The sequence below is a fragment of the Calliopsis andreniformis genome, chromosome 7 (genome assembly GCF_051401765.1).
Source record: "Calliopsis andreniformis isolate RMS-2024a chromosome 7, iyCalAndr_principal, whole genome shotgun sequence".
Taxonomy (NCBI): domain Eukaryota; kingdom Metazoa; phylum Arthropoda; class Insecta; order Hymenoptera; family Andrenidae; genus Calliopsis; species Calliopsis andreniformis.
The window spans coordinates 11,693,551-11,706,825 of record NC_135068.1 but is presented as its reverse complement, the minus strand read 5'-3'; the positions used below and the strand labels follow the sequence as shown (position 1 = coordinate 11,706,825).

The following is a 13,275-nucleotide window of genomic DNA, read 5'->3' as shown; positions in this document are numbered from 1 at the left end:
TTTCGTTCGTATCATTCTTTCTTTAATCCCATTTTTCTCATAGTATCGATTCTCTTAATTTAAATGGACCCATTCTCGCCTAGAAAGCTAATTCTTATCGATGTGCATACACAAAGTTTAGCTGCAACGTCCACTTCTTGCTCACCCGATCCTATAGTTGGAACCAGGCGTGGTGGTCGCTCGAGGCCACGCCCCCCGCCATGGATCGCGCATGCGCCGTCGATCGGGAGGCTCAATGGTGGGGGTAGATTCCTAGATGGTCTCCAGCGACTACCTGCCCTCGCTCTGGCTATAGTGGGCAATGTAAATACTTTGGTATGCGTGTGCCTACTTCATCTGATAGTATTAACATTGTTATGTATATATATACATATAAATATATATTATATCGTATACTGTACCACTTGTACCTTGAACGACTGAAAACAAACCGACGAAGAGGGGAAGCACGTTAAACTAATTGTCAATTACATGGGATTTTTTCACAAAACGAGAGAACGTTTCACGGCGAGCCGATCGTCGCGCATATTAAGTGTGGTAATGTATGGCCTGTGCATAATTCTAAATTAGGTACAATCAAAGTAATTTCTGTAGGCCTATACACGTATAATATACATACTGTATGTAACCAGCGTGGAAAGTGGAGGGACGTTGTTCGACCTTAGAGAGACGTGGCTGGGTAAAATACTGTTTTGCAAGCTACAGCAGAGACAAGAATGGTGGTCAAGCGATTGCTTAACAAATTAGTATTTTACTCGCCCCTGGCTGCACACATGTAACCATACATCGTAAAGGATATTAAACGGATTGTAAATCAAAGTGGAATTTCTGCAGTGTATTGCATATGATTCACCCTTGACCTTTTATCTTGGTTGGGATGGTTGATCAATGATGCAGTTTATTTCACGTACTCTATTTATTTATTACAGTATATATACATTTAGAGTGTACATGGAGCTGCTTAATTAGCATAAATAACACTTTTATTGGTTCTTTGCTATTTACGCGGGGATATATATTAATGTAGAGAATGTCATGTTTTAGTGAAACGCTGCTCTGGTATTAATCATGCTTTTTATGATGCTCGAGCAACGCTTCTATACAATTGAGTATTCGGTATTTACAACTATATCCGCTATAATTGCCTTTTTCGTCCCCATGTATCCATTACGTTATTAAATAGCATTTATTATACAGCACCTACCAGCTGGGATTAAACAATATTAATATTTACAAAATGTTTGGCAGCATCCATTATTTTTATCTCCCTTGGTAATTACGTAGGAAAATAAGGGATGCTTCACTGTGAAATATAAATGCTGTATATTTTAAATAAATTAATGGCATAATTTATTTAATTACATCTAAAAAAGAACGAAGGATGTTTCCATTACTCATCTAATCGAATACTCATATTTGGTCACTTTTTCCTCATAAAGCTACATCATGCTTCAATCATTTTTCTCCAAAGATTCAAGACTTGCAGTTATTCGTTTTTCCTGTCAATTTGAAGATCACAATCTTCCCTGAAAATTCACATTCTTTTACCTACCGTAACCTCTCTCTAATTACTCATATGATACAAGTCATTACAATGCATCAAAGTGAATTATCCTAATTGGACAGTGTGAAAATGTGGTGTATAAAAAACAGTGGATAATCATAAAGCAAGGCCTAGAGATTAGCTACTGTCTCGCTCCTGGCCTACTTGCACAGTTGTGTAGAAAAGATAACATAGAAACGCACATAAATTGCATCAGATTGCATCCCAGATGCATCACCTCAGCACCCCTCCAAACAAAACACAATATTCCTTCGAGCTCGCCACGAGAAATTATTCTGCCTCCACATTCGCCAACCCTCTAAGCATTCAGCACCCTCGTTCTAACTTTTCTTGGCCAGTTCCTGGAAGAACGCCTCTATGGGCAAAGTTGGCTCATCAGTAGGTATCTTAAAGTGCGAGGACACTACCCTACTTTCAGGGGAGACCGCTTTGAACATCCCAGGCTTATCGTAGAGCGCCGAAGCGGAGCTGGTAAGGTCAGCCACGCTCTGGGAGGCTTTGGCCAGGAGTTCCTCCTCATCCTGAGCGCTGAGTGCAGTGGTAGCCTCCACTTTCTCCTCCACAGTGGTGTCCCCCACAGTAGACTGCTCGCTAATCGCCTCTTTCACCTGGCTCTCCACTTTGTCGCCAGTGACCGCTGCATTTTCATCCCCAGCCTCGTTCTTATTCTCCCCAGGATCATTCGTGGACACAGGTTCCTCCTTTTCAACCGGGATCTCATTAGCTGCCACTCTGGTAGTCCCCATTGTGGTGGCGGCTGAGTAGAAACTGGTTTCCTCTGCAGCCATTTCCGTGGCTTCTTCCTTTCTTTCGTAGGACACTGTGGAGCTTTCCCTCAGCCTGCTTTTCATCACAGGCCTCCGCCTCACCGCGGAGGAATAAACGTTCTCAGGCCTGGCCATGCTGGGTTTCGACTGGGACTCGACATCAGACCTGGGACTGCTCGTCGTGGAGGCGATCCTGCTGCGATAGACGTTGCCATTGATGGGCCTTCTCTTGGGAACGAAGCGGTTGGACCTCTCTGTAGTTGAAGATGTCTCCTCCACTGGGTACTCTTGATCCTTCGTGGAAGGGCTAGCTGTTGAGGTCCTGTAGTTGACCCTGGACACATACTTATACCTTCCACTGGCGTCTCTATTACCATCTCCACTTTGCTGAGGCTTCGAGGACACCCTCTGCTTGCTGGCTGGGGTCACCGAGGCTTCTGTGGAGCCCTGGCCTAGCCTGCTCTTGTAGTCCAGGCGGCTTTTGTAATCCTTGATGCTAAATCGGGGTCTCGTTGTGTTGCCATACCTTATCGGCCGCATCTTAAGAGGCCTGGTGGTGGAGGAGCTCGTCAGGGTAGCTTCAGTGGTTGATGGAACAGGCGGCGTGGCGGTGGTAGTGGCGTCGGTGGTGGTGGCGATGGTGGAGGATAACGTGGCTCGATCGAAGTAATTACCCTCGGTTCTGATGAACAGGTCCTCCAGCGGGATGTTCGTCGCCACGCTGCTGCCCTGGTTGTAGCTCTCGTTATTGATGTTCTCGGTGTGTACCTTCGCCGCCTCGGTGGGGTACTCCAAGGGCAGCTCTGTGTTGTCTTCTCGCTGCTCGTCCAGGGTCACAAACTTCTGAGACGTAAAATCGAATTGACTTGGCTGATTGGTGACAAACTGATTATAGTCGTAAGTCTGCACCGCCTCTGTGGGCGTCCTATAAGTGTTCACTGGAGTGTGCACGATCTCTGTGACGATCTCTGCCTCGAAGGGTTCCCCAGGGTTGACCCTGTTCCTGTGACCAGGTCTCTTCCTGATATTAGCCTTCTTCTTGGCCACTGTCTCTTCGAGGATCGCCTGTGTTGGCTTGACGCGCCTCCTTCTAGAGTCTAGCTGCTGCTGAGTGTCCTCTGGCCTGTCGTACTTCAGGTAGTCCTCGGTCTCTGGCACGGTGATTGGCTCCTGAGTAGTCGTCGTTGGTCTCCTCCTACGCAGGGGCACTCCAGGTCTCCTGGTCCTAGGCTTCTGGGTCGCAGCTGTGGGCAAGGTTGTCACCTCTGGTGCAACTGTTGTCTGGATAGGGATTTCTTCTATATGCAGCGTCACAGGCACTGCTGTCTCAGGAACGTGGATGGGTGCCTCAGTTGGCGTTGGCTCGTACCCCACGGTGGTCGGCTTTCTTCTTCTGTATTGCTCGCGGGATATCTTGAAGGGCCTCTGAGGTCTCAAGTTGTCCTGGTAGCTCACTTGCTCTGGCTGGTTCCTTAATTGATCCTGGACTGAAGGAACTGGGCTCTCTGAGAAGACTTCGGGTTGGACAACCTGTGCAGAAGATCATGGATATTAATCATGGTGTAGCATGAAAACGACTCTTCAAAGAAGAATGGATCTAAAATGAATTTAAAGTCCTCGTGAACCCCACCCTAGGATCCCTCACAGAATTCCATCCTCCAAAGCGATAACAGTTACCTCAGTCTGTTGAACCCTTGGCAGCTCTCCAGTTCCCCCGCTCTGAGTGATGACTGCGGCTAGGTCCGTGGTGACCTTCGGCTCGTCGAACTCCGACAACTGGACCACATAAGGCACTCGGTCCTCGACTTTAGCCAGCTGCTCGGATTGATTCCTCGCGGACTCCACCGCGAGCCTAGCCTCCTCCTCCTCCTTCTGCTGCTGCAGCAGCTGCCTGAGCTCCTCCTGCCTCTTCTTCAGCTCCTCTTGCTGCTGCTTCTCGATCTGCAGCTGCTGCTGGCGCTCCTGCTCCGCCAGCCTCTGCCTGTCCCTCTGCAGTAGCTGTTGCTGGATCAGGTACTGCTGCTCGTTGAAGTGCTTCAAGGAGATGCTCTCTGGCGTCTCGTACTGGTCTGGCTGAGTGGTCTCTGGCCGAATATCGATCGGTAGCACAGAGCTCTGGTACTGTGGCTGCTGGGTATGGGGGGACATGTAGACCAGCTTGGGCGCCTGGGGGATCTGGTTGGACTCCTGGTTGAACTTCGACGGAGGGTTCACCCTGGGCAGCACTTCGTTGATGTCTGAAGTGTACTTCCCCTTCTGCAGAGGCCAGACCGAAGGCGGGGGCGTGAGGTCCTGCTGCTCAGACACATAATAAGTGTTACCCACCCCCGCAGTAGGCAGCACCTCTCCCTGCCCCACGTTCTCTGGCTTGCCAGTCGTACTCTGACCTGGACGCTTGTAATCCTGCCCCAAATCGCCGCTCTGGTACTTCTGCTCCTGGCCTCTGGGGGTGGTAGGTGCTAGGGTCGAGGAAGAATAAACATCTGGAGGCAGTAGTGTCTCATAAGGCAGAGAGGGCTTGAAGTTGAATCCATTGTACACACCAGGTGGCGTGATGTAACTAATCTCATGACTCTCATGCACGAGGAACGCTGGGTCCCTCTCATAGGAGGTCTTGTAGGGAGCCTGGTGGCTCACCTGGCTGAAGAAGTTCCCAGTGCTAGCAGGGTTCAGAGCCTGCTCGTTGCTCACAGGAACAGGGAACCTTGTCTCGGGTCTCTTCTCTTTCCCAAAATCAGACACACCAGATGGCTGATAGTAAGGTTTACCATTGGGGACCTTGAGGGACTCGAAGGGCTTCGCCTGGTAGCGCGGAGGCTGCAGGAGTTGTGGCACGTAGGCGTCAGCGAAGTGTCTGTTCTTGGGAGGCGTGACAGGGGAGGAGGGGGAGTTAGTGCTGGACGTGTAGCTCTTGATGAAGTAGGTGGCTGCTTTTATAGGGTCAGGCGCCTGGTGCACAGTGGGGACATACTGAGGCTGCCTGAGGTAGGGCGCGTTGTCCCTGAGGATAGGCTTCCTGTGGTGGTCCAGGTCGAACCTGTAGGCCTCCTTAGGCGGTGGTATCAGGAAGGAGTACTCCCTGGTCTCCTGCCCCACGTGCTTGTGCAGGTGGTTGTGGGTGGGGACCTCGCCTCGAGCCTTCGTCGCCGCGTGCCCAAAAACTGTGAAGCTTCCAAGTATACTTGGAGGATTGTAATCGTGATGGGGGTTGGGTTTGCCCTTGCGTTGGGGTTTCAGCTTCTCCGAGGCTGCCATGTGCTCCTGTAGCTTGCCAAGCACGGGGTGCAGAGGGCCATTTCGTTCCAGGTTGCTCGATGGTGAGACATTGGTCCCGATCACTTCTTCGTAGGAACTGGTCAGCGGCCTCCATCCGTTTCCGATCATCGACGATCGCGTTGGAAGCTGGAAAGAGGGTCAGTGGTTCTATGTACTTGAGATAATCGTTTAAGAGCGCTGAGGCTAACTCGTGACGAGATGATATTCCATTTTCTCGGGAGATTCGGAGGATTTTATGGAGATTTTTGATGGCGAGGTGGATTTATGAGGAGGGTTTAAGTATTGAGGGTATTGAGGAATATAGGATTTTTCAATTATTGGAATTCTTAAGGCAGAGGAATTTTTAAGGCACTGGAATTCTCAAATCATTGGAATTCTCAAGACATTGAAATCCTTGAGGCAGTAGGAATTCTTAAGTCATAGGAATTTTTAAGGCACTGGAATTCTCAAGGAATTTGAATTCTCAAGTCAGTGGAATTCTCAAGGCATTGGAATTTTTACATTGGAATTCTCAAGACATTGGAATTCTCAAGACATTGGAATCCTTAAGGCAGTAGGAATTCTCAAGTCATAGGAATTTTTAAGGCACTGGAATTCTCAAATCATTGAAATTCTCAAGGCATTTGAATTCTCAAGTCAGTGGAATTCTCAAGGCATTGGAATTTTTACATTGGAATTCTCAAGACATTGGAATCCTTAAGGCAGTAGGAATTCTCAAGTCATAGGAATTTTTAAGGCACTGGAATTCTCAAGTCATTGAAATTCTCAAGGCATTTGAATTCTCAAGTCAGTGGAATTCTCAAGGCATTGGAATTTGTACATTGGAATTCTCAAGACATTGGGATTCTCAAATCCTCAGAACTCTCCTGTTGAATGCATCCTTATCTTACTTACGGGTTTGTTATCAGACCGGTCTATCGAGACGGTGATCGCGCCAATGCTGGTGAAAAGCCCCACAACGAGGACACCTGAGTCATTCATAGAATGTTAATCCTCCCATTGAACACTCTATCACAAGTATAAAATCTGAGACTCTAAATCAGACCACTATAAGTCACTCTACACAACTGATTTACAAAAATCTATGACAAAATAGAATTTCTATCTCCATTAAACTATTATTATCTGAAGAAATACAATACGTGACTTATATGGTTCTGCCAGAGAACCATAGAATTATACTCACAGTTCAGCGTGAGTGTCGACCGCATCGTGACAGACCATGGGATCATTTACACGAGTGGGCTGCAACAGAGAAATGGTCTAATCATCATCAGCGACTATGCCTTACGCAATTATGAAAGAAAAGGCAGTGATTAGCATCCGAGTGAGTCAACAGCGTCTCTCGATTGTCGTCAGGGCAGGAAAAGTGTATCGCGTGAGCAGAGAAAGCGCCTATTGCTTCCGTGGGTTTTGTCATTTCTGAATCGTGGCAGTGGAGAAACTTGAGAAAAGAAGGAAGAATTTCTCCAGTTTTACGAGCCTGCCTCCACGATTCTTGACCATTTTCAGTAAACGTCAGCAGGTGGTCAGGAAAAATCGACGTTTGGTCACTGGCGTGATTTCCAGTGACTTCCTTTCACTAACGAGAACGCTCGTGGGTTCGAGGAATAGGTGGAGGTGAAGTAACAAGTGGCATTATTTTTAGGATAATTAGTCGGTCATCGATGCAAGCGCATCGTCGATTCTTCGCCAGCGCCAAGGACGTGAGCGTGTGAGGCAAATTAGCGCCACCGAACTCCACTTTCCCTCATTAATTTTCCAAGCTTCAACCGTGACGTAAGCAGAGGTGCACGAAGGGGAGCTCGCGAAAAATGTAGAACTGGCTTCGAATCGATATAGTATTTTTAGATACCAGTTCCTACGGCTCCTGTCGAAGCTGTTAGCTAATGGGCAAATCATGTTGCCCAGGAGAATTGACTGGAAATTCTGATTATATGATATTAAAAATTAATCGAGTCGGGAAATTAGAGAGCTGTCAGAAGTATCTATGTTCTCTCTCAGTTCCTGACTTCCACTTAGCTCTTCTATAGCAGAAATTTGGAACTGGTTAAGTAAACATTTTTTTATCCAGAATTTTAACTCTCAGCTCTGCAGTTCTCCATTAATTAATTAATTAAAAAAGAATCTCCGCCACTCATATGCATTTGAAAATTCTTGGGTCCAGGATTTCCCAGGATTTTAGCTCTGAAGTCTGCAGATCTCCATTAATTAATTAATTAAAAAATAATTTCTGCTGTATGCAGCTCCAACCTTTATTCTTCTTTTCTCTTTGAGAGAAAATCATAATTAACTAAGATATTCCTCCAAAATAAAGCAACAAGATGCTCGATGTCCCCATCACAATCGATATTTACGCCTCCCTCACTTCCTGTTCTTTTTTTCGTTAAACGAACTGCTACAATATTCGAAGCGAAGTCGTGCAGATCGTTCCACGCACGCTCGAAGATTATGGGGTGCGTGGGTGGCGCTCTCTACGCGGCCAAAATTGCTAGAGAATCGGAAAATCAATAGAGCAGGTGCATTTAAATTTCACGCAGATTCCAGTTAAATTAATTACAATCATTAACCTGCCTCGGGGGTGGGCAGGGGTGGCGCGACCTCTCTGTCCAACATTTCGCGGGCACGCAGAACCACGCGCGAAATTTGAATCCCCTGAGCTCCGCGAGCAAAGAACATAGGCTCCCAGGAAGTCTCCTCAATTCACTGAACTCAGAATGCATTTTCCACACTCTTGATCATCCAGTTAATTTTTGCGCAACTTCTCCAAATTTAGAAAGAAGCCTTTGGCGAGCAGGATGAGGAAGAGAGTTTCGAACAGTTGGCAACTTTTATGGAATCTTAAGCCTCGTTCAGACTGGTCAAGTTTCGTGATTTCAAATCACTTGGATTGAAGTAGCTTGACGTCAAGTTTGTCTTCACACAGGTCAAGTTACTTGGATTCAAGTGGTTTGAGTTCCAGTGACTTGACTGATTTGAATAAGGCTTCACACTCAAGCTGCTTGAGTTCCAGTAACTTGGTTAATCTGAACAAGGCTTTAGAATGCACAGAAAAATCGCTTACGAACTTCAAGCCACAAAAAAAGCTCGCTTCACTTTCCTTGTGCATTCCCTTTCATCGTTCCCAAAAAACAGCTGGCTATATAGACACATTCTAGTGAAAGGAAAAGTTCTCGCAAAAAGTCGTTTAGTGGCCAGAAATGGATCTCTGATCGTATCAAACTCGCGAAACCCTTATCGCTATCGCTGATCGGGATCAGGAGGAAAAAGCTAGTTCGCGGAAGTTTGCGTTGGTCGAGCAAAAAGCCAGGTTCAGATAGCGAAATAACGCTCTCCTTCCCAGTTTGAATTACTCCTCGCCTCGAAATGGAGGCTCCTCTAGTATTCATGCATTCTGTTATCTCTGCCAATCGTAGAGAAGATATGAGAAAACTGGCGTCGAAGTTTGAATTTCGCGCTGATTTAGACAACTATACGAGCTTATAACGAATCAGAGGTTTTCTGAGAAGAGTGTAGGGTTACAATTGGTGTCAACTGCCTCGTGGAAATTAGGAAAACGTGACAGAATGATTCTTGGAGACAGATGGCGAAGTGACGAGTGTGTAACGTGAAAACAGTGTCGAGATATCGACGTTCTCATCCTGTGAGGAAAAAAGGAGATGATTAAAACAGGAAAAGAGATAATAATTGAAGGCGCGTGTCGAGGTCCTATCTCGATCTCTCGATACAATATCTCGCTGGTTCGAGGTTCCTGCTCGTCGACAGGATATCTTTAATTATCTCTATGAATATTATCTTCATTAACTTTCTAGCGTGTTCGTGAATTAACCAACCTTTCGAATGCTTTCGTGCCTCCTATACACTAGAAAGGAAGATAGAGGGATTTGATAAGAGCCGCTGAGTGGCTTCTCCGCTGACGATAACGAGGACCATTTTTTTTTTTCTCTCCTTTCGCAGTTAAGGTGGTCTCGCGCGCCGAATACCGCGGCAATTAGGAACTTTTCATGGGATAATGAGCCAGGCTGACGTTAATCATTCGGTGAGCTCTTTTTTCGAATTTTTAGGTAAATTAAAGGCGGTGATAAAAGGGGAATAAAAATGGAATGAGCAGAAATCTCGATTTAAATGGAAGTGGAGTTTTCCTTTTTGTTTAGTTTAAATTGTTATTCGGAGGTGAATGGTGGAAATTAAATTTCTGAACTTCATTAGCGGTATTGGAACGCTGACACAGTTCTGATTGAATTCCACCGTCGAGCCTCGAAATTTGCATTCGATTGAGCGTGCCTCCCACGAGCTGTTTTCACTTTTCCGTAATAATCAACTCTCGTTTATGTTATTCCACGGTGGGTCGCGATTTATATTGCATTAGAGTGAAAGTATCTAATTTCAGGGAAAAATTCTCGAGCAGACCCGCTTGTCCCGTTCGAGTAACCCAGTCTTCCGAAGCCTGTACTGGGCAACTACTGGAATTTGTTTTATGAAAGTGAGAAATATCGATTGAGGTAGTCTATAAACCAGAAACAGAAAGGTCAGTAGCATAAGCTTCTAGTCAGACGCAGAAAAGTTCGGTAAACTAATCCCCAAGCCAACTCAGAAAAATTCAGTAAAATAGGCTCCCAGCCAGATATTGAAAAATTCAGTAGATTAAGCCTGTAGTCAGACACAGAAAAATTCAGTAGAATAAGCCTCCATTCAGGCAAGAAAAATTGTGCAAAATAAGTCCTCAATCAGACACGGACAAAATCAGTAGATTGTCTAAATTAATATGTAGAAAAATTCAGTGGAATAACCCTTTAGTCAGACACAAATAGTTAAGTAGAAGAAGTCCCAAGTCAGTCACCAAAAAATTCAGTAGAATAAACTTCTATTCAGACAGAAAAAGTTCAGTAAAATAAGTCCACAATCAGATACAGCCAAATCAGTAGAATAAGCCTCCATTCAGGCAAGAAAAATTGTGCAAAATAAGTCCTCAATCAGACATAGACAAAATCAGTAGATTGTCTGAATTAAGATACAGAAAAAATCAGTGGAATAACCCATTAGTCAGACACAAATAGTTAAGTAGAAGAAGTCCCAAGTCAGACACCAAAAAATTCAGTAGAATAAACTTCCATTCAGGTAGAAAAACTTCAGTAAAATAAGTCCACAATCAGATACAGCCAAATCAGTAGAATAAGCCTCCAATCAGACACGAGAAGCTCAGTAAAATAACTCCGCCGCCAGCCGCAAAAAAATCAGTAGAATAATCCAAGAGTCAGACACACTGCATCTTCCATTTTCATAACCGCAATTCTCTTTCGCTCCCACTTGCTCTTACTCCTGCTTGATCTCATACTGTTAATGCATAGCATCCTTCTCCCTCCCCTGCAGTTTCAAGATAGCGATCCCTTATATTCAATTAAATAAAATCCATTCCCCCAGAAAAAAGATTGAAATCGCCTTCACATCGAGTCCCAAGGAAATTCCCGAGAAAGCACGCTCGATAAAAGCATATTGCACGGTCGATCGATCGCGAGGCGTGTAGGAGCGGCTGGCGCACGCGAAGGTATCTGGGATTGTCATCGCGCGAAACGAAGGGAGCAAATTGCGTTTCCCTCGTCTTACAACGATAGGCGAGGAATAATGGTCGATCGGTATCAGGACACGGGCGTGCATGTTCGAACGTTCGCGGGGGCGTGCTGTGACGAAACAGGATGCAAGAGCCTACCAGGTTTCGCTCGCACTTTCTTGACCGAGGGATCCACGCTTCGAGATCCGCGACGCGTGCGTATAGAAACTTAAGCGAGCGTGATCGGTGCCGATTAATTGCGTACGAGCCCCGTCTACCGTGACACGTCCAGGTGAAACGTGAACCGAGTATTAATACGCTCGTTAGCGAGCCTCGCGTGAATATAAATTGCCGACGAGTACAGAGACTTCTATTTACACTTTCTTGAGTCGGTTAAACGATCCGTGGACTGAACGTGTCCCAGTATTTTGACGGCAAGTAGGATGAGCGAAACGAGGGTGAAATTCTGTTTACATTCTCTCCTGGAGAAGAAAACATTCGGTAGAACAAGCCCCATGTTGGGCATAGACAGCTCGGTAGAATGAGACCCGAGTGAGACACAAAAAGCTCGGTGGAGAATGCCCCTACTCGGGTATAAAAAGGTCAGTGGAATAGGCACCGACTCAGACGCAGGAAGCTCAGTGGAATAAGCTTCCAGAGAGGCACAGGGAAGTTAGTAAAATGAGCCTCAAGTGAGGCAGGGAAAAGTAAGTAGAATAGGTCCCAAGTCAGACACAAGGAAATCAGTAAAATATGTCCCAAGTCAGACATGAGAAATTCAGTAGAATAAGTCTAAAATAGGATGTGCAAAATTCAGTAGAATAAGCCCACAGTCTGACACAAAATCTTCAAGAGAATAAGCCTTCAATCAGACAGAGAACAATTCAGTAGATTAAGGTTTCAGTCAGACATAGAAGTTTCAGTAGAATGAACCCCTACTCAGACACAGAATAATTAACTAGATTAAATTTTAATTCAGGCATAGACCAATTAAGTAGATTAAGCCTCTAGTCAGACGCAGTAAAAGTTAGTAGATTAAGTCTCCAGTCAGACACAGGAAGATCCAGTAGAATAATCCTCGAGTCAGACATAGAAAAATAAAGTAGAATAAGCTCATACTCAGACACATAAAAATCAGTAGAATAAGCTCTGAGTCAGACACAAAATAATTAACTAGATTAAATTTTAATTCAAGCATAGACCAATTAAGTAGATCAAGCCTCTAGTCAGACGCAGTAAAAGTTAGTAGATTAAGTCTCCATTCAGAAACAGGAAGGTCCAGTAGAATAATCCTCGAGTCAGACATAGAAAAATGAAGTAGAATAAGCTCATACTCAGACACATAAGAATCAGTAGAATAAACCCCTGGTCAGACACAGAATAATTAACTAGATTAAATTTTAATTCAAGCATAGACCAATTAAGTAGATCAAGCCTCTAGCCAGACGCAGTAAAAGTTAGTAGATTAAGTCTCCAATCAGACACAGGAAGGTCCAGTAGAATAATCCTCGAGTCAGACATAGAAAAATGAAGTAGAATAAGCTCATACTCAGACACATCAAAATCAGTAGAATAAGCTCTGAGTCAGACACAGAAAATTCAGTAATGCGTCTATGCATCGAGTGAGTTCATTTATTTTATGGCTCTCTACTTTTCCCTCGAACGCAGAAAATTAGCTTCTGTACACGACTGGCAATCTTCTTTCACCATGTTGTATTAATCACAGCGTCGCCAACGAGCCCAGTCACTTGATTGATCTGTTCTGTTCGAACGAGCCCTGTGATTTAACGCAGGCCCGCGAACCGACTCTGTCAGACAACAGCAATCTTCTGTCCCGATGTGAATGACTTTCTTCCATTCATCGCGCACCCAGGCGAGAACAATGGATCACCGATTGCGTGGGGCTCTACCGATTATGTGAGATCGCCTTGTTGTCCTTTTGCTCCTCTCTTTTACGTAACTCACAACGTTGCCACGGATCTCCTGTTCTTTCCCAATTATCGCCTTACCTAATAAGCACACTGACTCCTCTATTCAAGCTCCGCGAAATCTGAAACAGGATTGAATAGAATGGAAGGAGAACGTGCTGGGAGAGCTCGAAAGAGGACCAGCTCCAAAAA

The 13,275-nt window shown here is 45.3% G+C and overlaps 1 protein-coding gene across 1 annotated transcript; it reads right to left on the bottom strand.

Annotated features, from left to right (window-relative positions):
* Nucleotides 1–1,884: 1,884 nt before the first annotated feature.
* Nucleotides 1,885–6,839, bottom strand: LOC143181750 (uncharacterized). The gene is made up of 4 exons (XM_076382329.1): nucleotides 6,794–6,839; nucleotides 6,502–6,575; nucleotides 4,009–5,733; nucleotides 1,885–3,861 (listed from the first exon to the last, which is right to left on the bottom strand). Exons 1-4 carry the CDS (start codon nucleotides 6,837–6,839, stop codon nucleotides 1,885–1,887), a joined length of 3,822 nt encoding a protein of 1,273 aa, XP_076238444.1.
* Nucleotides 6,840–13,275: the final 6,436 nt, after the last annotated feature.